The 27,543-nt window shown below is 35.5% G+C and overlaps 2 protein-coding genes across 4 annotated transcripts; both read right to left on the reverse strand.

Moving 5' to 3' along the window:
• Positions 1 to 417: 417 nt before the first annotated feature.
• On the reverse strand, positions 418 to 14,360 carry LOC106061642 (uncharacterized). The gene is made up of 4 exons (XM_056003662.1): positions 13,587 to 14,360; positions 3,321 to 3,523; positions 1,884 to 1,992; positions 418 to 679 (listed from the first exon to the last, which is right to left on the reverse strand). Exons 1-4 carry the CDS (start codon positions 14,286 to 14,288, stop codon positions 521 to 523), a joined length of 1,173 nt encoding a protein of 390 aa, XP_055859637.1. The 5' UTR covers positions 14,289 to 14,360; the 3' UTR covers positions 418 to 520.
• A 5,391-nt stretch (positions 14,361 to 19,751) lies between these two features.
• On the reverse strand, positions 19,752 to 24,194 carry LOC129921630 (uncharacterized). Of its 3 annotated transcripts, none has more exons than XM_056003663.1 (4): positions 23,227 to 24,194; positions 22,201 to 22,400; positions 20,894 to 20,962; positions 19,752 to 20,194 (listed from the first exon to the last, which is right to left on the reverse strand). In XM_056003663.1, exons 1-4 carry the CDS (start codon positions 23,419 to 23,421, stop codon positions 19,984 to 19,986), a joined length of 675 nt encoding a protein of 224 aa, XP_055859638.1. In that variant the 5' UTR covers positions 23,422 to 24,194; the 3' UTR covers positions 19,752 to 19,983. The 3 variants fall into 3 exon arrangements, with proteins under 3 accessions (XP_055859638.1, XP_055859639.1, XP_055859640.1); XM_056003664.1 differs by having other exon boundaries at positions 20,857 to 20,962; positions 23,227 to 24,193; XM_056003665.1 differs by lacking the exon at positions 20,894 to 20,962.
• Positions 24,195 to 27,543: the final 3,349 nt, after the last annotated feature.

Below are 27,543 nucleotides of genomic sequence, written 5' to 3' on the forward strand. Positions count from 1 at the left end.
GTTTTGTAATATGGTATCTCACTGCTCTTTTTTACATTGTTCTAGTTTCTTTATGTGTTCTTGAGTTGAGGGATCCCAAACAGAGGATGCATATTCTAATAATGGCCTAATTAAAGTTAAATAGCATTTTAATTGTATGTTTTTGTTTGATTTGTAAAAATTTCTTTTTATATACCCTAATGATGTGCTTGATTTTTTAAATAATTTCATCAACTGTATTGTATATGACTTTACCACATGGACTTTTAAAAACCCAATATTTAAAATAGTTAAGAACGTATTAAATCTAAATTAATCTGTGATCCAAGCAATAGTATTTCTAGCTGGAACCTTCAGTCTAATATTTACACTTTCTACAGGCTCAAATAGTCCTTAGTTATATACTTAATTTATTGATCTTAGATTGTAGTAAATAAATTTTGTCAAAAAAGTTCACTTATATTTATTGATATATATTTAGGCTATTCTCAGAGTTCGCTGTTACTTTTCGATAAAACGAAATCACGTCTTGAATCTATTGCTAATACAGTTCCAAGTCGTGCTTAGGTCGAGAAGCATTGTCTTCAATTTGAACATTTTTGTTCTCTGGACCAGTGCTAGTGAGTGGTGTTGGAAGTCTCTCTGCGACTACATTGTGAATGGTCTTGGCTGTATCACCCGAGTGGAAGGAAGCCAAAATCTAAAACGAAACATTTAAAAGAAAAAGATATTGAGGCAAATTTTACAATGAAGAGACATTACATACAAATTGATATAAATCATACTATAGAGTCACTGGCAGGATATATTGCTCGTAGAATTATGAAACAGATGAAGACAGGTCAAAGTTTATAGATTAGTTACATAAAATCTTGATTGCTAACAGACAACAAAACGACATTTATATAATAAGAAAAAATATTCCTGCTTAAAGAGACATTTTGAATAATCAAGCAGCCGGTTAATCTAGCGAGTGTTTTCTACATTGTCTCACAACTACACGTCTTGTAATACTAATACGTTGTAATACGTTACGTTTCCAATACATGTTTCACGACACTATGACAAGTCTGAGACAAGTTTACCATTAAATAAACGCCAGTCTTGTTAAAACTATATGTTACAGGTAAATCAGCATCATAAAAAAAACTGATATTGTTTCTACAAGCTTATATCAACTCACTCTGTCTGCCTGTCTGGTAAAACGTTTGTACACGTTATTTCTCCCACACCCAAATCTCGGATCAATTAATTATTTTGTTTGGTATCCAAAAAGGGAAAGAAATACTACTTGACAGATGTGGTGGTATACTTTTAATTAGTCATTTACATACTTTGTGTAGAGAATTAGGGCATCGCTTGAAAGTTTGAAACAAAAAATAGACTGTTATACAACCTTCTAATTTTATAAGCACTTCGAGTGCACAATGTTTTGTGTATTGGCTTGAGGAAGCATGAGCACTCGTGTTCAAATTCAAGTCGGACAATTATTTTTATATAAAATGCATTTTAAAAGCCATTAAAGCATGAGATAGGGCTGAAGAAAAACAATTGATAAAAGTATTTCTAATCGCACAGACTTAGTATTGTTAGCCTATAACTCTAGATGTGTTACAAATTTAAGTACATGATTGGTCCAAACTAATTGATACAATTACATTATAACTAATCTTTGTATTATTTATATTTTTCTAGTTAACATTCATATTAAATATTACAACAAACTTTTGGGTTAAAGCCACTTGGCGCATACATGTTACCGTTAAAATTTGAAATGCTTTGGCAAAGTATAAAACAGGAACGTTATTCCTGCTTTGCGTCAGAATGCCAAATTTAGAACTTAGTCCGTAACATATAGAATTTATTTTGTAATTTCGCAACACAAAAATAAAAGAGAAGATTACCTTAACGTTGACCAGAAGTGGACATTCTCTGACCAAATTGATCAAAGACTGGTCAAAGTTTTCTTCTTTCTCGTTGTTCACGTCCAGTGTAAAACTCTTGAGTGATGGCCTGAACAAGGACATTAAAGTTACAGTTTACAAAGACACTTATGCGAATTTCATGTTTGTACTAAGAAGTTGGCTACTTTATAGCGTTAGACACTTAGTTTAGTTATGCACTATAGTAGACAACTTAGTCTAGTTATGCACTATAATAGACAGACAGTGAACGCTCATTTTATAGTGAAGACATAGACGTTGGGGTCAGGGATTAGTGTAGACTTTTAGATCTGTTATTGCTAGGCTCTCAAAGGGTTAACATCGGTTAGGTGACTGACTCGACCGTGGCCCATTCTGCATTAAAGATTGTTATCATGTTTTCATCTCGAGCTACTGTGCTATGATCCTGTGCGTTACTTTTCATTATTTGTATGTTCATATTCGGACTCGCATCTGTAATCCACCTTACAAAGTGTAGAATTTTCAAGGTATTTAGAAATACTTCAAATACAACTTAGACACATGCATCAGTTACAATAGTTTTGTAGCCACTACTACTATCAGTTGTATTACCATAAAAAGAGACTGTATATCTATATAGCTTAAAATAAGAGCAGTTTACATTAATTTTAACAGCTAAGAATTGACCTTTTTTCATCTACAGTATAAACATACTGGATTGGTCAAACTCTTCGAAAAGATACCGACAACAGCGCAAGACAGGCCTTGGAGTGTAACCCCCAGGGCACAAGCCGTGTTTTTAAGAGGCCCTATGTTCCATTTAGGAACGAAAAAAACAACAAAAAAAGTAATAATTTGCTTTAATTATATTAGCTAAGAATTGCTATATGTAAACAAATGAAGCCTGCCTGGGTGGACCACATCGGGGGCCGATTTTGAGTTTGTGTTTCCACCTTGTTTTTTTTTTTAGTTTAGCCAAGAAACATTGTTTAATCATAGTGAAAATAATATTAGAAATCAAATTATTTGGTTTGTTTTATAACTCTAGAGTGGGGGATAGGCAAAAAAAAGTTTTAAAAAAATTCTTGTTACTTTTTACATTTCAGAGCATGTTATAGTCCAAACAGAATGGCTGGTTTTACTCGGCACATACCACTTAATTGTTAAGTAAGACTAACTAACCTGAATCTAAGCTTTTAGTTGAATAGTTCAAAATTCACCAATCAACGTTTTACAGATAATACAATAACAAGTACACAGTGTTTTTTTTTTCTGCTTAAATATAGATCCCTCTTCAGCTCTACCCCCCCCCCCTTTTCCCAGCAGAATGTTTCAGGCCCTCTCGATTCCTATTTCTCAAGATTCTGCTGAAGACTTTGCACAGAATAACGGGGAAAAAATAGCTCTTATAGGATTTTAAATGAATGCATTCATTACCTGTAATGATTTCTGACGTAATCCAACACGACTTTCATCCCAAATACAGACGATGGAGAAGAATGAAAATTCCTATTGACTATCATCTTTATATTCTTGATGGGAATTTCTAGCGGCTCCAAGAAATATGGAAGATCCTCTTGGGGTTCGTCAATATCTCCGTCAATCGTTAGTTCGATTGCAACATTGGGGCATGCATTCCACTGTAGGGGTATAACAAAAGAATAAGCATTTAAGTTCTCACTATATTAGATATGAAATATAATTATACAGAATAATTTACTGAACGGCGCAGCACGATATCCCAACGGAACTACAAACATGGTTTTTCTTACTTCTAAAATGCTCTATAAGGGTCGGTCTCGTTAGACATATACTGCGGAAATTCATGAAAAAACGCATGCCATTATCATTAGTATAATTTTTTTTTAAAGATTTATTTCTTTAAGATGAGCTCAATAACTATCTCGAAAAAAAACAAAATTACAAAAGAGAATTTGTGTTATCACGCAAACTCAGAGGCGGCCCCTCTCCATCGAATTCACCAATTGACCAGAAAGATATTTAAGCCATAGTGTTGTTTTGATCGTTTAAAGTAAAACAACTTTAAAAATCATTTGGCGTTATTTTTCACATAAAAGCAAACAGTGCAACACGTCGTCTTTGATAAGACACATCAAACTCTTCTAGAATAAGTAAAGTAGCGTTAACTGATCACATTAGATTGGCATCTAAACCTCCCGATATAGTGTCGGTGGCACCCTTCTCCATCAACTTTCTTTAAATATGGTTACAAAAAAAACTATTGCTTGTTAGTTCTTTTTAATGAGCCAATAAATTGAGCTAATTACTTTTATTGATTTTAATCGTATGTAAAATCCAACTGTTTACGACATGTATCCAATCATTATTGCAAATTTTTAGTGAACTAAACTTTACATATCTGAGATGTTTTCGTTTGAAATCAAACTTGAAATAAATTTTTTTCTATGTAACAATATCTCATGCGTAGCAGGGGATCTTCCTATCATCTTATTACCGCTATTAAAGATGTCTATTTGTTGTTTTTTTTTTAAGTTTTGAGTTGTGTCACTGTCATTCAGGGGCGTAGCTAGGAATTTCCAATCATTTGGGAGCCCGGAAACCAAACAATGCGGGACACCACGATAAAGTAATGGAAATATAACTCTCTTATTTCTGCAAGTCGGACGGACTACAGTTTCTCAAATTAATTTTAGAGACGAAAAACAATCTATCTACTAGAATTGTTGACCTCAAGTAATTATTTATTAGTTTGAGGAGCGAGAAGCTTCTTTCACTAGATTCTACGGGTATTGCATAATGCCGTTTTTTTTTTATCTCGCGTAGGGTTGGCGTTTTTCATTTTGAATGACACCCCAAAATGACAATTTTGTTTATATATTTCAGGCGATATTTATGAGTTTTCAAAAGATTTTAATAATTCACGGATATTTCCAGGACTGTTTCTTATATTTTGCAATTTCAGGAGATTTCCTGGAGCTCCCAGTAAATCGACAGGAGGCCGCGGGAAATCTGTTATAAGTTATACAATGGTTTAATTTCATAATTTACACATATAATTAGCGCGGCTCCTATGAAATTGTCAGGCCCACTGAGGTCGCATAGGCCCCAGACCTGCAAAATAGCTACGTATGCTACGCCGCCGGTCGATTAGTTCCATATATATGACTACATTTATGTGTGTATTTTTTACACACATTAATATATAATGACATTAAATACTTTTATACTTTTCATTATCTTTGAGGTATTGCCTTTTGTTTCCTAACCATTGGTCACCGCTTTACATATATTTCGTGGAGTCAACAGGTCTTTCAATGTAGGAGAAACTCCTTCATCAGGTAACTGTTTATTTCTACCAGTCGCTTATTTCTGGGAAAATGTCATCGACGAAACTGTTGCTCTCGAAATTCACAAGATGGCTGTAAGCTTTGTTTGCGAACATTGGGGTTACTATTGCGACGTCCTGATCGTTGTTCTTACTCACGGAAGAACAGTCATACACTCTGCCGCGACAATACGCTGTCTACATGAATAATTTCGGTAAATAGCGGCGCATGCCGCGGGCCGACTACTATTTAAAAATTAAATCTAAAAAACACTCATTTGAGCCTCCCTCCTCGTGGGGTCCTCCTCAAGTGGGGTCCGGGGGATTTTCAAATTCTGGACACCTGGCTGCGACACTTGATAAGCTTCCTCCATTATGAGTTTATTTTGTGATTCAAACAGAAGGTATAGGAAATTTGAATATGTGGTATCTAAAAAGTGAGCACACAATTAATATGTTGCTTATCACTTCCTTTACTTTGTACACCAGATACACCAAAAAGTTGGCTATTTATAGTTTTTCCGCTAAGTAAATCTGATGTTATTGAATGATTATGTAATAGTTTTCTAATGGACTCATGCAAAAAAGTCGCCCTTTCGTTGAATCTCTAAGTTAATAACAATACCGATATGGTGTATGCAACTGCATAATATGAAACTATGCTTATTAATGATGTTTTAAAAAGTATTCAATTTACCGTATCTTACCTTACCTTACCTATCCCTTAGTCCAGGGGTGGGCAACTTTTTCTGCCGAGGGCCGCATTACAAAAATTTAGGGACTGGGGGCCATATATATATATATATATATATATATATATATATATATATATATATATATATATATATATACATATATTATTTATTTGCACTCACTCTTGAGGAATTATAACAAGAGTTAGCATTGTCTTAAACTAATTTTACGAATGATTTTTTTTAACATTACGGATGTCTGTTTACATTACAACATTTAACCACCAATATATAGTTGTACTTAATGTTAAGTATATGACTGTTAACTCTCGTGAATAATGTTCTGCAACCATGGAACTAGCTTACTGGTTGTTGTTTTCTTCTGACTTCTGTCAAATTACAGTCAATAAGGGATAAGTGATATTTATTTTTTTTTACACATCATAATAAGCATCGACCTGTTCTAACACTTGAAAATGTTCAAACAAAAAAACAAAACAAAACTTGTTCACAGATGAATGACATTCCAAATAATGTGAAAGTTTAGCAGCAAAGTTTTTTAAAGTGCAGATATACAGCTTCTGGCACCCATGAACTCCCGCGAAAGAACTGAACTTTTCTTTCAGGTCATATTTTGCTTGGTGGTATGTCATCTGGAGCTGAGTCATTAAGTGGTTAGCTGAAGGTATTGAAAACTGGTTCCAAGTTACTGACGTCTTAAAATTAGCTTTCAAATTCCACAATCAAGGAATACAAATAAGTGTGAACTTTTCAACCATTTCACTAGAAATAGTTTCACCTTTCAGTTAAAAAGAAAGATAAAGTCTAATTTCATTTGCTGGCCTCAAGAAATGTTTGAAATGATTTAAGATGCACATACACTGCAGACAACAAACTGCAATGCTCCTAATGATAAACATGACGTGTCTTCAACTCTTCATTAGAAATATTGGTAACAAAGTCACAGTCAATGTTCTTCAAGGAACCTAACAATTTTTTTCCATGAGATTCCACATTCTTCTAATGCTAGGCCAGCGGATAATTTTGTTTTACCGAACATCGGAACGTTTTGTTTCTAAATCTTAAGGTACTTTTCGGAACTGCCAGTCAGGGCCGGCCTTGGATAATTGGGGGTCCTAGGCGAAGTGAATTTGGCGGCCCCAAATGAAATAGAAAAAAACTTAAATTATGCAGCTTATTAAACACCTAGTGCACTTCAGCAATAATAATGAGAACAAGTTTCGCTATTTCTTCTCATAAATATATAAATTCACACAACGGCTGGCTTTAGCAGATGCATAATTTATCTATACTTAAGGCCGACCTCACATCTATTTGATAATTACTTTATGATCTCGATGTAGAGATATTTAGATATTCAATGATTTATGTAAACTTTCTCGTAGTGAGTTTATGGTTAGGATAGTGCACTTTATTTTATTACAAAGCCTGATTTTTCTCTGTCAAAGCATGGTTCCAACAGTTGTTACCCTTGCCATTTTGTACAAGCCAACACAACACTTTCAACACAGTTCTTCATAGCATTGATTAAATACTGGCCTGGGCTTGTGTCTTTGAATTTTTTTTTCAAAATATTGTTATTAAAATAACCTTCGTTTACTTTTAACTTGTTAGAAAGACGTTTAGAGACACTGTTTCTTTAGCCTCTTCATTCTAAGTGATAAAAATCAAAATGTAAAAAATGTAATTTGATTTCCTTAGGTGTCCGCGGGCCGCATAAAACACTTCGGCGGTCCGCATGTGGCCCGCTGTCTGTAATTTGCCCACCCCTGCCTTAGTCAGTTGAACCGTTGGGGCACCAAGCAAGATTTGTCGACCGTCTTTCTTCATTCCTCCCTGTCCTTTGCCTTGTTTAAAACCTCTATCAATTTTTTTATGTTGTCCTTCCATCGCTTTCTCTGTCTGTCTGTTCTTCTTTTTCCTGATACTGTTCCCTGAAGGAAGGTCTTTGCGAGCCCCGTGGATCTTGCAATATGGCCATAGATTTTAAGCTTGCGTTTCTTAACAATAGTTTGCAGGTCTTCATGGGGTCCGATCGCTGCAGTAACCCTGTCTCTAATCTTTTGGTTTGTGATGCGGTCTTTGAAAGTGATGCCTAGGATCCTTCTGTAGCATCTCAATTCCATTGCTAGGATCCTCCTCTCTAGCTCTGCAGTCAGCGTCTAAGACTCGCAAGCATATAAAAATGTGGCCATGATAAGGGAGCGCATCAGTCTGATTTTGGAGACGAGGGCCAAGCCCTTGTCTTTCCAAATTATTTTCAATTTTGAAAGGGCTGCTGTGGACTGTGCTATTCGGGTCAGTAGTTCGGGTTTTGTTCCCTCATCTGAGCCAATAGCTCCGAGGTATTTGAAGCTGTTAACACTAGTTAGCTTTTCACCTCCAATACTGATGCTTCTTTTAAAGCCCTGTTGGCTATTGGTCATAATTTGGGATCTTTTCGGCATTTATTTACATGCCATATGCTGCGGAAGTCTAGTTAATGCGCATCACCAGGTCAACTAGTTCTTCTTCTGTCTAGGCCATCGATGTCATCCGTGAAGCGCAAGTTAGTGATTCTTCTTCCTCCAATGCTAAAAGTACCGTCATAGCCATCAAGAGCATCTTCCATTATCCTTTCAAGGAAGATATTCAAGAGTGTTGGTGAAAGTAGGCAGCCTATGTTATTGTTGAAGTACACCGCACTCGTGGCATCCTTGTAGAGGTTCTGGATAACTTTAATTATGTTTTTATTATTGTTGTACTTTTCCATTGTTGTCCAGAGTGCCCCGTACCACACTCGATCGAAAGCTTTCTTAAAATCAATAAAGACATGGAAAAGAATCCCTTGGTGTTGGAGATATTTTTCACAGAGTATTCTGAGGTTTAGGATTTGTTCTGTTGTGCTGCGACCTTGTCTAAAACCTGCTTGTTCTTCTGATATGATGTTGTCTGCTATCGGTTTTAGCCGGTTTAATATAATTTTTAACAGTACTTTGCTGGGATGGCTTATGAGGCTGATGGTGCGATAGTTTTGACAGAGTTGTAAATTGCCTTCTTTGGAAGGGTTATGATGAGTGATTTGGTCCAGGGTTTGGGCCCTTCTCCTGATTGCCAGATCTTGTTGAAATCGTATAGGGTGCGTTTATCATGGTTTCTCCTCCCGCCTGAAGAAGTTCACCAGGAATGTTGTCAACTCCGGCCGATTTTCCCTTTTTCAGGGCTTTTACTGCTGCTGCTACTTCCGAGCGAAGAATGGGATAGTCGTCAATGTTGGAGACTGCCGGGACATTTAATATCTCTGTATCTCCTGAGATTTCAAAGTTATACAACTCTGAACAGTATTCCGTCCATCTTTTTAATACATCTATTTCCTCAGTTAAGGATATATTGTTTTAATCTTGTATTGTGATGGTTCTTCCATGCTTTGAGGTAATGACGTCCTTCACTAGTTGGTACGCCGCTTTTTACTGTCGTTCCTGTTAAGTCACTGTTCAATGTCTTGACACTTATTCTCTATCCACTTTTTCTTTGCTTCTTTCATTTCCTTTCTAATCCGTTTGTTGACGCTTTTGTATTCGTGGGCATTTTGGTTCGGAAAGCTTTTTCTCTTTAAGCTCCCGTCGGTTGTCACAGAATTGGAGTTTACCCTCTGTTACCCAGGGTTTTTTTGGGCGGGAGGAGCTTCCCTAATATTTCCAGGGCTGTGTCAGTGACTGCTGTGTTTATCATATTGACTTGCGTATCGATATCCTGGTCATTGGAGTCCAAGATATTGAGGGCTGCAAAGCGTCCTCCTACTTGTGCCTCGAATATGGCAGCTACTTGGGGGTCTTTCAGATTGTCTAGGTCAAATTTTATCTTGGTAGGTCCTTGTTTTGTTACCTTTTTAGGTGTACTTTAAGGGTCATCATAACAAGGTCATGGTCGCATCCAAAGTCAGCTCCATCATAGGACATACCGTATACACACACTAAATATATTAATTTCTTTTTAAAACAATTAAACATTTTTTTATTATTTAAGAATCTCATGTAGCAGAACACACTTTATTTAGTAATACAAATATATTAAAACATTTTTCCTAGATATTAAAACAGTTAGCACAATTATTTATCTATAACCGTGGTATCTGGTGGTATTGCATGTTTGTTATCTTACTATTAATAGGGAATCGTTGTAAAAATGGTGTATTTTTATGAAAATAATTCTGCTAAGATATTTAATTTAAAAATTAAACGATTCTGTTTCAGAAAATAACAAGATTACAAAGAGAGTTTGTGTTACACAAACTCAGAGGCGGCCCCCGTCGAAGTCGGATCCTTGTCGGATCTGCATATTCGCAAATAATATTCAAGAGGTGATTTAATTTTGATGTAAAATGTTTTACACGTTTCGGATGTTCCTTCAGAGTTGAAGATAATTACTTCCTAGTCCAAACCTCCCGCAGGACGACGGGGGATGGGAGCGGGCAGGGTTTGAACCCTGGGCCATCCATAAATCTGAACGACAGTCCAGCGCGCAAACCGCACGACCAGGCAGCCATTCGATGGTCAAAAGTAATAATGTTTCAAAGATTCATTTGCCGTAAATTTAAATTTAAATTTAATAAAAAAATAGTAGATTAGTTTTAGTATATTAAAACATTACAATATTGATCAAAACGTTTGAAAATGAAAATCTACACTTTTTTTTTACACTTTAAGTTTAGAAATTGAAATTCTACATCTTAATCTAGTCTATTTTAGTCTAAACTAGATCTATGAATTCTAGATCTAGACTCTAAAATAATTTTAATTAGAATATAAATCCAGATCTAGATATACTGTAATAAAAATCTAGATCTAGTTTAAAAAATCTAGATTAGATCTAAATCAAGATATCATTCCTTTTTTAAACGCGAGTCACATAACGAGGCTTAATAAACATTACTATACCGAGTTCTTTTTTCATTTCATTTGAAGAATTAATTCCGTATAACGTCAGAGTGAAAAAAAAACACTACGTCACACGGCCTAGCTAGACTAAAAATCGCCTTCATCTGTAAGAGCCATTTATCGAGTGTTCATAGACTTTGGTGCACCGAGTGCGTTCTTTAAGCATTTCATTTAAAGAATTCATTCCATATGACGTCAAAGGAAAAAAAACACTACGTCACACGTCCTAGCTAGAATAAAAATCGCCTTCATCATTACGAGCCTTTTATCGAGTATTCATAGACATTGGTGCACCGAGTGCGTTCCATTAGCATTTCATTTAAAGAATTCATTCCATATGACGTCAAAGGAAAAAAAAACACTACGTCACAAGACCTAGCTAGACTAAAAATCACCTTTATCAACACGAGCCAATTCTCGAGTGTTCATAGACATTGGTGCACCGAGTGCGTTCTTTTAGCATTTCATTTAAAGAATTCATTCCATGTGACGTCAAAGGAAAAAAAAACACTACGTCACACGGCTTAGTTAGACTAAAATATGTTTTCATTAATACAAGCAATTTTTTCGAGGGTTAATAGACATTGGTGCACCGAGTGCGTTCTTTTAACATTACATTTAAAGAGTCCATTCATATGACGTCAAAGAAAAAAAAATTCCATTACCTCACAATAGGCTAGTACCGGTACCATAAAAAAAAATGTCTTTATTTACACGAGATATTTAACGAGGGTTCATAGACATTGGTGGACTGAGTTCTAATAGATATTATTTAAAAAGGATCAAAGCCACATTGTTTTTGCGTTTTGTCTGTCAGTCGGTCTGTCCGTTATCTTGATATAAAAAAAACAACTAAAAGTTATTAAAATTAATTAACCTTTATTTTACGTTTCAAAACATCGCAATAATTTTTAGGTATGAACACAATTGAAAAGTTTATATAATAGATTGTTCCGGATGTTTGTATAAATAGTAAAAGAAAAAGAGAATTTCAGATAAATGTAATACCGTTAATTAAATTTTTTGGATGGTCTCGTATAAAAATTAGATGTACTGCAGCCACGTGGAGAGATTTTCATACCTTACTTTGGTGTTTGGATTCTGTTTTCCTTAAAAATCGGAACATAATATTAACGATAATTAGATTTTTTAATGTTTTAGGTAGAAAGTTAAATGTACTGTAAGAGAGTAGTGAGTTAAAATATTTTTCATAAAAATCCGTAAAAACATTATTTCGTAAATGAGAAGATTATTTGTTTATTAATTAGAAGAGGGAGTTCAAACAATTATTTGGCGTTAGTAGATTTTTAAATAAATTCGGAAATTTCTGGCGACGATTTGTAAGAAACAAAATCCGGAACTTTCTTTATCGATTACAAAACTTCTATGTTATGTTTTACAAGAAAATTAAATGTCTAAAAAGTAATTTTCAGTAATCAATTCTAGTAAATTACTTTTTTTAAAAGCCTTATGCGATTTCAAACAATCATTAGGCATAATTCATGTTTTATAAAACAATATCCGGAACATTTTTACACTTAATGAAATATACGTCAGTATAGAGATTTTGATTTAGCATTAATATGCTATTTACATAAAAAACGGAACAACATATTATTGATAATGTGTTTTTGCAACGTTTAAGCATGGAAATTGAATGTAATATAAGTTAGAAGAGCAAACAAACATTTGTTGGCGTTGATTAGTTTTGCTCACAAAAATCCGGAACAATCAATTTTAGATACTTAAAACTATTGAGATGTTATGGGAGGAACATTAAAGGGTAAATCAGATTTTCAATAGCTTTTTTAAATCTAATCGTGACGGACAGACCGACCAACAGACAAAACGCACAAAAATAAGCTTCTTTTATTCGGATGGGGGCACTAAACAAAAAATAAATAAAATCTGATTTTTAAAAAAAGTTTAAGGAATTGGTTTAGCACCTGATCATGTTGCGACGTTACGCTACTGCACGAAAATCGCTGCATAAAAAGTCCATTTAAAAAAATGTGCGTGATATTTACATACAAAGTGCATTATTAGCCTTTATAAACAAACAGAAATGTTTTCTTTTAATTTTAGCAGCTAGTTGACCAGAAAAAACGTCTTTAATTATTATTTGTATTTGTTGTAAACATTTCCTGTACATTTTAAAAATATATTTGACTTAGTGATACTGAAAATACACAAAAATTGTCCATCTTTGTTAGCATATTGTAACATTGCCTCCCTTACATTTACGTAATTGTTTTAGAATTGGTGTATTTTTATGAAAAAATCGCTTGCATAATTAATTTTATAAATTAAACGGTTTGCTTTTAGAAAACCAAAAGTAGCCGTTGCACCTAAACTTTTCAAGCCGGATTTAATGATGAAATAATATTTTTCATATCTCTTCTAGTTTTTGAGATCTGAGTGTGACAGACGGACAGACGGACAGACGGACAGACGGACATTTTGCACAAACCTAATAGCGGCTTTTTCCCCTTACGGGGGCCGCTAAAAATTAGCCTTTGCATCAGAGCTTTTAATGGTCTAAATTATTATGATGTCGAATTTTCAATATTTTAAATAGTTTCTGTGATATAAATGGGACGGATGAACAGACAGACCACACAAAAACAATAGCGTTATTTTCCTTTCGGGGGCCGCTGAAATATTATATTTCCATTAAGTTGTTGAGAGGGTTTGCCACATGTCTTCAATTTAATGTAGGTTTCGAAATCTTTGTATGTATAAATATTTTAATATTCTACTTACTTACCAGGTAGTCCCAGCTATCTCGTTGTACAGTGTTTGTAAATATAAAGTTCGTCAACAGAGAGAGGTGCGTCAGTTGACCTCTTCTGGCTCGAGCAAGAGACAAAACCAATTCATCGGTGAGATAGTATATAGTGATTGAAAGTCTTGTTAAGTTTGCCAATGACGTCAGCACTGTTAAAAACCAATTCGAGCCTTTAACAACTGACCCGTTTTTACCAATGAAGAAGTCCTTAATATTTAGTATTTCTAAAGTGTTTCTTGATTTTTGAAGCACGGTGTTCAGGAGCTCGCGACCAAATCTATTCGGCCAGTGGGCGGCAGGCATCTCAAAGACCTTCAGATGACAGTCCATGGCGAACATTTCCGTCAATGTCTTATTAATTTTTTTTATCACCATCCTACTGGTGCTGTCCACTTGAAGATCAGAGACTTTGAACGAGGTCAATACAGGCACTCTTAAACCGGACAGAAACAGGTTGAACTTGTCGGCCATTTTGCTGCACAGATGCGATTCAGGATGTTGGCACTTAACTGTCAGCGTTCGAAAATGTGGCCCGAAAGTTTGTACGCAATAAAACATGTCTACTTTTTCCTTTTTCGTGTATCGAAGAGACGCTTCTTGCCTTGTCTGCACATCAGTGACTTTCCTCTCCTCGGTAGTGATTTGCGAAAATCTTCTTTTACGCCCCATATTTCTGTTCATCTTCTGTATACAACTCTGTTCTCTGGAAATAAATCTTCAGTAGGATGTTTACAAGTCATCCATATTGGTTACCAATTGTGTAAGTTTACTTTAGGAATAAGAAAGATTTAAGTCATCTTTTTAAAATGTAATCTTGGTGCGCAAATTTAATTAAAAAGGATGTGCTTAATATTTTTTATTATGAAGTTTGGTCCGGTTATGGTCTGACAGTTACGCTGGGCAGGGCACGTATCCGTGTGGGAGACGAACGTATGCCAAAGGTAGTCTTTTTTGGTTGAGCTGAAAAGTGGTCGACGTAACAGAGGCGCCCCACGGAAACGCTTTAAAGACCAGCTTAGGCGCCAACTTGCCTTGGCTGACATAGAAAAGAGCACCTGGTTGCATGCGGCCTCAGAACGAGACAGTTGGAGGTCACTCACAAGGGCCGCAGGATATACATTTGAGACCAAAAGAAAATCTGCTGCCGAGGACCAACGCAGGCGGCGAAAAGAAAAATCTAAATCGACCACCTGCGGACAATGGGTGTGGCAAAATATGTAGGTCACAGCTGGGGCTGCGCAGCAACGGGAAATACTGCATTCCTCACTAATCTTCGGACTCGAAGACGAGCATTTTTTTCCTCCACTTAAGTTGCTTTTATAAAACCAGCACATAAACGTTCTTCCATATACTCTACCACCCCCCATTTCCCCACCCCATTCTGGTCCACTGAAGTGATTGTACCGCAGCGCATTTAGCACGCCAAGAGCATTAAATATCGTAAAACAAAAACAGTTGGTAAAAAATATTTTCAATTGCACAGATTTCTTATTGTTATTCTAATAATTAATCATTTATAGGATTGATTAAAAAAAAATTGATACGATTACACTTAATATAAGCTTTATTTTTTTTTTTCAAATTATCTTTTATATTTTAACTAGCATTACGCATTGCGTACGCCCATTGTTTATTTTTTCCGAAATTCGGTTTATTACGATCGGAACAGATTCCTTTTTAAAATTTCAACTTTTTAACGACCCATCCAACTTAATTTGTAGCTCGTGAATTAGTGTACAATGAAATGAAACGGCCTGCACTTATTCCTTCTCTCTTTCTCTCTCTCTCTCTGTCTCTCTCTGTCTCTGTCTGTCTCTGTCTCTCCCTCTCTCTTTCTCTCTGTCTCTCTCACTGTCTATATGTATCTGTCTTTGTCACTCTCTCTCTCTGTGTCTCTGTCTCTCCCTTTCTCTCTCTGTTGAGATCAATAATCCAATATCTGAGATGAACCGGTCAATAATCCAATATCTGAGATGAACCGGTCAATAATCCAATATCTGAGATGAACCGGTCAATAATCCAATATCTGAGATGAACCGGTCAATAATCCAATATCTGAGATGAACCATTCAATAATCCAATATCTGAGATGAACTGATCAATAATTCAATATCTGAGATGAACCGATCCAATATTTGAGATGAACCAATCAATAATCCTAGATCTGAGATGAACTGATCAATAATTCATTATCTGAGATGAACTGTTCAGATTCCTGGCCTCCTTAGAATGACTTTTCTATTGGACGATTTCGGGGCCAGAGTCTTGTCCTATGAAGGAAATAGTCGGCACAAGGTAGTTTCTTTCGTCCAACTATTTATATGCTTATGTATATTATATATATATAAATTGGATTGCTGATGGCTGCATTGACGTTTGAGTTAAAAGTATAGTTTAGATTACTTGATGGTAATTTAAACTGTTTTTAAAAAATAGAGACAATTTTCATATTTATACACTCGCTGCTGCGCGTTTTCGTATATATGTTCCGTGATCCTTGTGAAAATTAACTTGATATAATGAAAGATCTAAGGATAATCCCTAAATTCAATCTGGCTATTTATGTCTATTCAAGCCAAACCTAGATCTAGAGGAGAAGAACATTTAGATCGAACTCGAAAACTAGTCATTATAGTAAAGATTACAATATTGAATTAGTAAACTCCTCAACAAGCGTGCGAGATAATTAGATCTTGATTTAAAGAAAAGCAAAAGAGAAATAGATTATGTTATCTGTTATATTAAGTAGTGTGTTTTAGTGTTGAATGTGTCAATCTAGTCATGCATGTTAATGACTGACTTTAACTTTGCTAAGTCGTTGGTTTTCCTGGCTGATTAAGGCAACCCATTCCACACTCTTAGGTTTTGTTTTCCTATTGTAAATTATGGTTCAGTGTTATTAATTGTTATTGCTACTTTAGTTTTTAGACTCCTGTTCTAAGGTGTATCTAAATTTTATTTTACTAATGATGTTACTATAATCAAATGTGACCATTCGTTTGTTATCAAACTCAATTATCTTTTTTTTTGCGGCTGTTATAGTTTATTTATATTTTCGTGAATGGAGGAGTCTTAAACAGAGGATTCATTTTCTAGCATTAGCCTAAGTAACGTTAAATAGCCTTTTAATTTTTTGTTCCTGTCTAATTTATAAAAATTTACTTTAATAAACCCTAATGCTTTGCTTTATTTGGAAATAATTTCATCAATTTGTGATTCCGTTATAATTGTTAAGTAATGATTTCTCCTAGATATTTTGAGTTTTTAGTCTGTGTAACCTAACCTTTGTTAAAAAAAAAAATCGATAATGGAATTTTTTGTCCTTAATAAAATGTAACATTGTTTGTAAGAAAAAAATTTAAAAATCATTTTGCGTTAACTTGGTATTTAAAAAAAACAGCCTACATAATATACCATCCATCGTGGTTCTAGTTAGGTACTTTTATTACTGAAATCTTTACGACTGGCGTAACAGAAAAAAATCCATGAAAATAGGTCAGTATGACTCACGGTAGACTTTGAATGATTCGGTCGGCTAATAAACATTTGCACGAGTTCTTAAAGCAGTGGCTCCAATGTGCCCAAAAGCAACTCAAGAGAAATGAATCTGGCAAGGCTGTCGAACAATCCTCAAACCAAGCGAGGAATTGAGGTAGTATTATCAACCTATTGGGGGGTGGGGGACGTTGGCTGAATGGTTAAGCGCTTGGCTTCCGAACCTGTGTCCTGGGTTCGAATCTCGGTGAAGACTGATTTTGAATTCGGGGATTTTTAGTGCACCCCTGAGTCCACCTACCTCTAATGGGTACCTGACTGTAGTATGGGAAAGAGTAAAGGCGATTGGTCGTTGTGCTGACCACATAACATCCTGCTCGTTTACCGTTGGCCAAATCAACAGATGCTCTTAACATCATCTGCCCTATAGATCACAAGATTTAAAAGGGCTACTTTGCTTTGCTATTCTTTAATCAACCTATTATCGATACTGAAATTTTTGCAAGAAAATTAGATATAAAATAAGTCAAAAGAGCAATTTGAACCATCCTTTGGCAATAATTGTGTTTTAAAGTTCATAGCAACATATTATTGACATGGGCGTAGCCAGGGGGGGGGGTTTGGGGTTCAAACCCCCCCCCCCCGAAATGAAATCCCCCCCCCCTTGGGGGGGGGGGATCGGAATTTAGTGAATGATTTTTTGCTTTGATTTTGTTTATTTTAGGTGAGATTATAATACTAAACCATCAATTGCCCCAGCACAACCAATGGGGTTTTGAGTTTGAAACCCCTTACCGGGGGGTTTTGAGTTTAAAACCCCCTACCAGGGGGGTTCGAGTTTAAATACCTCTACCAGGGGTTTTGTGTTTAAAACCCCTTACTAGGGGTTTTTGCAGTTAACCCCCCCCCTCTTCTATAAAACAAAACAAAACAAAAATGCAAACGAAAATCCCCTAATTCCAAGAGCACAGTTAAGGGAGATTTTGATTTAAAAACCCCCTCCAAAATTTACGATAAACCCCCTCTTCAATATAAAAAAAAGTTAATTACGCCCTCAAAATCTTATGAGCGTAGCTAAATGGGTTTTGACTTAGTTTTTAGTTTAAACCCCACTTCAGCGGGGTTTGAAGATAAAAAATACCTCTTTTATAATAATAACAAAGCAAATTATACACTCAAAATGTTTTGAGTGTAGTCAAATGGGTTTTGAGTTTAAACTCCCCTCCAGTGGTGTTTGAAGCTAAAAAGTACCTCTTCAATATAAATAAAAGCAAATTACTCACACTAAAATCTATGAACGCAGCCAAAGGGGTTTTGAGTTTAAACCCCCCGCCAGGGGGGTTTGAGGCTAAAAAATACATCTTCAGTGTAAGAAAAAAAGCGAATTACGCACTCAAAATGATATGAACGTTGCAAAAAGGGGTTTTGAGTTTAAACCCCCATTCAGAGGGGTTTAATGCTAAAAATACCTCTTCAATATAAAAAAAAAGCAAATTACACACTAAAATTATTTGAGCGTAGCCAATCCAATCGGGGGTTTTGAGTTTGTTTAAAACCCCTCCAGAAAGTATGGAGTTTAAGATCCCCCTACAGAGCTTTTTGAGGTGGAAAACCCCCAACAGATGATTTTGACGATAAAACTTCTCTTTTCGATATAAAATCTAAAGCAAACTACAGTCACTTAATTTCAAGAGCGTATTCAAGAGTGGTTACACATTTTTACCAGTGGCAGGGCTCCCTTAATAAACTGTAGTGAATAGTCATCTGCCGAAATTGAAAAACACTAAATGTGGCTCAACAAAGATGGCTAAGACAGATTTTAGTAGTCAGTTATAGAGATCGGGTTTAAATCAAGGAAATCCTATGCCGAACTGGGAGTCGACCCTTTAGTAAGATTGTGAGAGAGCGACGCATGAGTTTTGCGGGACATGTTCTCCGACAAAATGAATTACGCATAAGAAGAGTTGCAATGATATCCTAGTACAACTTGACGCCACTCATTCATTGAGGTCCTCATGGCAGGTGGGAAGAGGCTTCAGACATTACCAGTGACAGATTTTTATGGAAACAGCTTGACGTCAAATGCTCCGAACGGCGCGGTAGGGTCTAAGTCAGTAAGAATAGCACATTAGCTTTTGAAATAAAACTTTTTAATAGCAGGAAAATACACTGTAGATACCTCAGAATATGCATTTTGTTGGCTTTCAATACCAGAAATAGTGCTTGGCGGCGGGGCTTCGCCCCGCGCTGGGGGAGCTCCTAGCGCTCCCCCAGACCCCCTTGCTAGTATTGGCGGGGAATCTACAATTTTTCCACTAACTCATGGAAGAACCTATTCTAGGGCAAAATAAACGTCTTCCGAAAGAATGAAGGGTCAGAATGCAATAAAGATTATGTACACACACACACACATAAATACATATAAAAAAAAATTTCGCTGGGGGGGGGGGAGAAAAAAATCCCCCCCCCAACCCCCCCCCACCGAAAAAAAATCCTGGCTACGCCCGTGATTATTGATACTAAGACCCCTGCAATGTTTTGACAAGAAAAGCAAAGGTTATGTAAGAAGAGCATATTAAAACAATTACTTGTTAATTTTCTTCAAATGAAAAATCCGGAACATACTCTTATCAAGTCGATATTCGATTTTTATTATATTATATAAAATATTTATATATAAAGTTCAAGTTTAAAAATATTAAAGTGTTAATTATTATTTATATTGATAGGTGGCCATTTCTCTGGGTATGTGCTGTTACATTTGTAAGCTTGTTTTAACATACTATACAATAAAATAGCAATATATTATTGATAATAAGACCCCTGCAATGTTTTGGCAAAAAAAGCAAATGTTATGTAAGTACTATATAATACAGTGAAATCAGGTCTTCAGACTATTGTTGAGACGCTCCGTGAAGGCCAGGCGGCCCTTCCACTGGGTCCTCAAGTCAAGATGCTTTGCCCCCATCGTGACTGTCAGTGCGGACTCTTTCATAAGGCCCTCCCTTGCTAGTGAGAGGTGGCGGTTGTCTCTCTGCGAGGATTCGTTCAATTGTATTAGCTGTATCTCCCCATTGATAAGAAGCTGAAACCTAAAAAAAAACAAATGATAAAGAAGGCGTTTTTAAGACAGATTTTACGATGCTGAGACATGTCTTACGAGACCAATCAAGTCATTGATTTGATTTATTTTTGTTTTATTTTTTGCACATTGAAATGTATTACGAAACTAAGACAATTTATACGAGAATAAGACAAGTCTTACGATACTGAGCAAAGTCTAACGAAACTAAGACAACTCTTACAAGACTAAGACAAGTCTTACGATAATGAGACACGTCTTACAAAACTCAGACAAGTCTTACTATACTAACGAGACTACGACAAGTCTTGAGATACTGCAGCAAGTCTTAAGAGACTACGACAATTCTTACGATACTCAGACGATTCTTACGATACTGAGACAAGTTACGATACTGGGACAAGTCTTACGATACTGAGACAGGTCTTTTTTAAATACTTTTCTAGGTTGCAGGATCTTCTATTGATGTTTATACATAAAAAAGTGTCAATTCGCTTCTATTTGTAACTAGCAATGTGAGCGATTCAGATCGACTAGGCAAACTAAGAAAGAAAACAGAAAATCCTAGGTTGCGCTAAAGCGTCAGACAATAGAATGCTAAATTGTAGAATTTCGCACTTTTTCTGTAACGTATAAAATGGTTTAGCAAAAGAATAATAAAGGGAGAATTACCCTAACATAGACCAGACGTGGACATTCTCTAGCTAACTTGATCAAAGACTGGTCGAAGTATTCCTTCTGGTTGTCAACTCCCAGTTTAAAGCTCGTTAGCCGTGTCCTCAATTGCTCATACCCACTGAAGCTTCTCTATGTAATGTGTTTATGTTGTTCACTTGTCATTATGAGAGATACACAATTAGATAGAGCCATTGTTTGTCTAATACATGCCTAACGGCTGTCTGTGTCGGCTCTATTGAAATTGTTAGTGAACGGATGCCGCTAAAAATATTTCTAACCGCACAAATTGGTTGTATTTAGTCTAGATTATTATTAGTTATAAGATTGATTCAAAATATTTTATGCAATTGCATTCAATATAATCTAATATATAAAGTAGAATGCAAGGAGTATGTATGTATGTATGTACGGCATAGAAATCAAAACCGTTTGACCAATCTTGATAAAACTTGGCATAAACGTTCCTTACATCTTGATGTCTAATGCCCCTCCCACAATAAAAAATCCCTTGATAATAATTAAAAGCCTAATTTATCTCTATTTTAGGACGAAACTTTGTAAATCAAGGGGTAAACTGTATTTTATATTTGATATGAAAATGTCGGCTAAACAGGTAAATCTATTTTTATAATTTACTTTCATTTCCGAGGCAAAATATTTTTAAAAAATGTTAGGTGAACATTCGCCATATTTGACATAAATATAAATACAATCCACTAGATCAGTAATACGCAAACCAAGGCCCGCAGGCCACGGGTCTTGTCCGGCTAGTTAATAATAATATAATAATATAAAATGTTATTTAACCTTGGTTAGGCCAATAATATAATATGCATCCTCCGTTTGGGACCCCTCAACTCAAGAAAACATTAAGAAACTGGAACAGACACAAAATAGAGCAGTGAGATTCATAACAAACGAATATTCACATTTGACTAGAGTAACATCTTTAGTAAAATCACTAAATTTAGAAAGCCTTCAGGATAGAAGACTCAAAAGTAAAGTAGCAATTATACATAAAATAATGAACCAAAATCTTCAAATACAAAAACAAAATTTAATAAAGTACTCTGAAAGACACAAAGATAAAGATACATTCCTCGTCCCATATGCTAGGACAAATTTGTACAAATGCTCCTTCTTCCCTAGTGCTATTAGAGCATGGAATCGGTTGCCTGAGCTAGCCAGGAAAACCAGTGAGTTGACAGAACTTAAGTCATGCATGACTAAACGCATGACGCGTAGGACGTAATCATCTTCTTTTTTGAAGTAACGTCTGTATTATAAGATAAGATAATAATAATTATAATTAATTTGAAATGAATACATTTCGCTTACCCGTAGTGCTGTCTTACGTGTTCCAACGCAATGTCCATCCTGTATGCAGGCCTTGTTAGTGGATCATATTTCCTATCTATTTGTATCTTCAACTTGGTAACAGGAAGCACTGAATCAAACAATCGGGTAAGAGACAGGTGCGGTTCGGAAACAAACCCGACGATCCTGAATGCCACTTCCATACCGGGACATGATTTGACCTGCCAAGGTAACATAAAAAAATAAAGTTTATATTAAGTGTGATTGTATGAAATTGAATCAATTAGATTGGATCAGTCATTACATTTCTAAAGCATATGCATTATGAATAATATACATGTGCGACTAAAAATACTTTTACCAATTGTTTTAGGTTTTAGCTTTCTCAATGCGCTCTGATCCTATCACTTGTCTAGAATTTTGTTGACACATCAGTACAAATTAGGCCATGTCGTGCCCACTATAACTCAAGGGCTACTTTTCCTTTGTAGCTCAAGAGCTAAATGTTATACAGCTAAGTTGTGAAAGGGAGCGGAGGGAGCTGGGGGTTATCCGGGTCAGTGATACTAACTCAATTTATACTACAACATCTGTTAAGTAGGATTTCTTTTCCTTGTTCAAGATACCAAACAAATTAATACTATTCGTCCTTGCTAAATAAAGCACTGGTCAAATAAAGTATGTTTGGGTACTGGCTATTTATACAGTGAGAGCGACATTAGCGGCACATTCTTTGTAAGAAGTTCTATATTTGTATCGCACGACCAACCCTTCTATATTTGTATCGCACGACCAACCCTTCTATATTTGTATCGCACGACCAACCCTTCTATATTTGTATCGCACGACCAACCCTTCTATATTTGTATCGCACGACCAACCCTTCTATATTTGTATCGCACGACCAACCCTGTGTTAAGCTACAGCTTTTCTTGGAGGCCTGGTTTTGGTTACATTATAAAAATGAGACGACGTCTCTTTATCTACATCAATAAGTTTTGTAGGATGAGGTATCATTGGATTATAAAATAAAACAAAATGACTTACTAGATATTTCCAGCTATTGTATTGTATAACAGGACTCAAAGGAAAGACATGTGTGGTCCATAGAGAAAGATATGTCAATTCTCCTCTCCTGGCCTGCGCAAGGGAGAGAATGCATTCATCCGTCAAGTAGTTTAAACTTATAGAAAGTCTTGTTAACTTAGTCAGTGACGTCAGGCCGGTTAAAAGCCAATCCATGGTACCTACATCACAATAGTTTAAAAAAAATCGTCAATTTTCAGTGTTTCTAAAGTCGTTCTTGACCTTTGAAACACAGCGTCCAAGACCTTCTGACCCTCAATGGGTGTCCAGTAGGCTTCTGGCATTTCAAAAGCCTTCATCGGACGTTGCGTCCATAACATTTGCGACATGACACTGGCTATGCTTTTAATGACTATCTTTCTGGCGTAACTCATTCGGAGACATGATACTTTAAAGGAGGTTATTGCAGGCGCAATTAAACCAGACAGAAATAGATTTAACTGCTTGGTCATTTTCTCGCAGTTACCATAGAAACAAGTATGTCGGCACTTAACTGACAGCGTCTCACAATGAGGCCCGAAATTTTGCGCACAAAACAACTGGTCAATCTTTCTCTTGTTCGTTAGCCGGAGACGGCAATTAAAATCAAATATTTGGAAACGCCAAAGACTTTTACTGCCTAAAATTGAAGACTTCCAACTTGAACACACACAGACGTGGCCTGTAGAAGATCATCTCTGTGCAAGAAGCTAAAAATATGTTCCAGTATTTCTATCGGAAGACTCGATAAGTAATCTCCTGTCTGTGTAACAGTGACTTTCTTCTTCTTGGTTACTTCTTGTGTTGATCTGCTTTCAGAATCCATACATCTTTTCAGCATTTCCTAAATATGTTGGTGCCTGTGAAGACTTTAGACCACTCCAGTGCGATGTAGACAAGTCATAGGTATTGTTCGAACTCTGTGTTTCACGTAGACATCAGGAAGTGTGATGTTAACACGTTTCCTTTTCAAACTGTAGTCAAAGTACGCAATTATTATCTAGAATGGTGCGCAAACATATCTAGTATAAGAACCAGGAGAACCAGTGTGTTTCGGATCATCCATTTTGGCGCAAAGGCTTTAGAGTTTTTGTTGTTTTAGCACTATGTTGTTGTTGTCATTTCCTCTTTTACAAAGCTTATATTTACTCACTCTGTCTGTCTAGTTATTTCTCCGACACCCAATGTCGAATCAAGCTGAGATTTCTTATCTTATCTTATATAATACAGACGTTACTTCAAAAAAGAAGATTTCGCACTATTATTTCTTTTACCTGACAAAATATACATATATATATAGATATATAATTAGTTAATTAACTATCTGTATTAATTATTTTGTTTGGTATCTAGAACAAGGTTAATGAAATAGTACTTGACTGATGTTGTGGTATAGGCTGAATTAGTCCCCTTTATAGGTCGCCGCTTTAAAGTTTGAAGCTAACAATTAATAACTATAAAAACTTCTATTTTTATTAGCACTTTACTAACACACAGTTTATAGGGAAGTTTATGCACTGAGTTCGAATTCAAGTCGTTTCCCTTTTTTTTTAAATGTAAACGCATTTAAAAAGCGATCACCAAGATACACCCTTCTTTCTTTACCACCCCTTTTTCAACAGGTCCAGGCAATGATTGGATCATGGTGTATTGAGAAAGCTATTAGCATGAAATAGCGCTAAACAAAAACAATTGGTAAAAATATTTCTAATCGCACAGATTTATTGTTATTAGTCTAGATCTATTACAAATTTAATTTCATGACTGATCCAAACTAATTGAAACAACTACAACTACACTTAGTATAAGCTTTTTTTTTTTAAATATTCTTTTATATTTTTCTTGTTGACCTTGACCTATCCGTTAGTCTATTGAACCGTGGTGGCGCCACATTCCTCTCTGTTCTTTACCTTGGATAGAATTTCATTCAATGGCAGGCCTGTCCATTCCTTCGTTTTTAATTGAGACGCGATCGAAAATGATATATTATTTGTTTCAAAGACCAATGTATATGTACTATCTGATACCCGTTCTACGCTGCAGTTGAAATAGTTGTTATAAATTATTTTTTTTTGCCGGAACACTTTTAAATCTATCACTAAAACATTCCGCATTTCAACGATACCAAACAGCGAACACAATTTTCTAGCCCTCAAATTCCATTTCACTTTTGTCTCTTCCATGCTTCAATCGAATGGCCCGCAAATCTTTATAATGGAGTATGCTCAAACATAGGGCTATCAGTTGTAGCTTTCCTATCTTCATGATTTATAATTACCCCACCCCCACCAAGCACAAGGGTGAGGAATTAAAAGAGTTTGTTGTTAGATTTAGAGAGATTAACCTTAGAACTGGAAATAAAGGTAATCGGAGCAGAGGGAAGGAAACAAATAAGGGAGATGGAGGGAAAAAAGTTGGAAAGAGAACTTGAAATAATACTGTCCGTACTGGGGGATGGGCCCTATAAGGTAGAAATGGACATTCCTGATCTAAATTGTAATATTGTAGAAGGAAACAGAACGTATCACATGAAAAGTATTACTGGGTATAATGATAAGTCAGACAAGTCTTACTGAGTAAAATGATAAGTCAGACAAGTATTACTGAGTATAATGATAAGTCAGACAAATATTACTGAGTATAATGATAAGTCACACAAGTATTACTGAGTATAATGATAAGTCAGACAAGTATTACTGAGTATAATGATAAGTCAGACAAGTATTATTGAGTATAATGATAAGTCAGACAAGTATTACTGAGTATAATGATAAGCCAGAGAGGTATTACTGAGTATAATGATAAGCCAGACAAGTATTACTGAGTATAATGATAAGACAGGCAACTATTACTGAGTATAATGATAAGTCAGACAAGTATTACTGAGTATAATGCTAAGTCAGACAAGTATTACTGAGTATAATGCTAAGTCAGACAAGTATTACTGAGTATAATGATAAGTCAGACAAGAATTACTGAGTATAATGATAAGTCAGACAAGTATTACTGAGTATAATGCTAAGTCAGACAAGTATTACTGAGTATAATGATAAGTCAGACAAGTATTACTGAGTATAATGCTAAGTCAGACAAGTATTACTGAGTATCATGATAAGTCAGACAAGTATTACTGAGTATAATGCTAAGTCAGACAAGTATTACTGAGTATAATGATAAGTCAGACAAGTATTTCTGAGTATAATGATAAGTCAGACAAGTATTACTGAGTATAATGCTAAGTCAGACAAGTATTACTGAGTATAATGATAAGTCAGACAAGTATTACTGGGTATAATGCTAAGTCAGACAAGTTTTACTGAGTATATTGATAAGTCAAACAAAGCCGATGATGATGCCGTCAGTGAAAATGAAATTAAGAGAGAAGAAATTGAAAATGTCTTGTTGAGCAATACAAAACTAAAAGATTGTCAATATATTGCGAATTTGCGAATAATATGATTGAGATAGAAGATAATGGAGAAGTAATTGATAATGTCTTAACTAATAAGCAACTAAATGATTGTGATTATATTGTTAATGATATCAGTGAGATAGAAGATAATGAAGAAACTGAAAATGTATTATTAATTTACAATGAACTAAATGATTGTCAGTATATTGTTAATGACATCAGTGACATATCAAATAAGAGAGAAGAAAGTGAAAATGTCTTAGTAACTACTAAGGAACTTATTGACTGTCAGTTTATTGGCAATTGTTCAAATTCTGAGACCATTTCACAAAGTGCACAAACCATTGAAGAAAAATAACCTAACTAATGAAGTTTGTCAAGTTGTTGGTGGTGGTAAAGTAAAACCAGACCCCAATAGGCTACAAACGTTCTTATACATAAAGATTACCAGAAAAAAAGAAAATTAAGTCTAACTAAAGTTTTTCAGGTTTTTGGGGGTAAAGTTAAACCAGACCCCTATAGGGTACAAAGGTTCTTATACCCCAAGGTCCTCAGAAAAAAAAAAAAGAAATCTTGATGTAGGGTTTTCTCTCTCCCTGTTGCTGGGAAGGGGAATGTCCACGAGGGTTACCTGAATTCCCGAGTGCGACTTGGCATTAGAGAAAATTCAGCCTTGTCTGTCCTGTTCATGTATTTTTATTTTATTGTACATAATCTTAATGGTTATTGTATTATCCCAACAGAACACCCCAATTAGCTTGCTGTGTGTCGCACCAAGTGAATGGCACCTTTCATCCGGTAAAGTACCTCAGCAGACTGGCATTATGTCATCAGTAGCATGAGTGTCCAACGCCTAGACAGTGTGGAACTTAATTCAAGCCAACGTG

This window comes from Biomphalaria glabrata, chromosome 11, assembly GCF_947242115.1.
Source record: "Biomphalaria glabrata chromosome 11, xgBioGlab47.1, whole genome shotgun sequence".
In the NCBI taxonomy this organism is placed as follows: domain Eukaryota; kingdom Metazoa; phylum Mollusca; class Gastropoda; family Planorbidae; genus Biomphalaria; species Biomphalaria glabrata.

Coding starts and splice junctions, on each gene's coding strand:
- LOC106061642 (XM_056003662.1), bottom strand. CDS start 14,288: ATGAACAGAAATATGGGGCGTAAAAGAAGATTTTCGCAAATCACTACC. Junction 3,524..13,586: donor GAGATAGCTGGGACTACCTG/GTAAGTAAGTAG, acceptor ATACCCCTACAG/TGGAATGCATGCCCCAATGT. Junction 1,993..3,320: donor TACGTCAGAAATCATTACAG/GTAATGAATGCA, acceptor GTCCTTGTTCAG/GCCATCACTCAAGAGTTTTA.
- LOC129921630 (XM_056003663.1), bottom strand. CDS start 23,421: ATGGATTGGCTTTTAACCGGCCTGACGTCACTGACTAAGTTAACAAGA. Junction 22,401..23,226: donor ACAATAGCTGGAAATATCTA/GTAAGTCATTTT, acceptor TTACCTTGGCAG/GTCAAATCATGTCCCGGTAT. Junction 20,963..22,200: donor CACGTAAGACAGCACTACGG/GTAAGCGAAATG, acceptor TGAGCAATTGAG/GACACGGCTAACGAGCTTTA.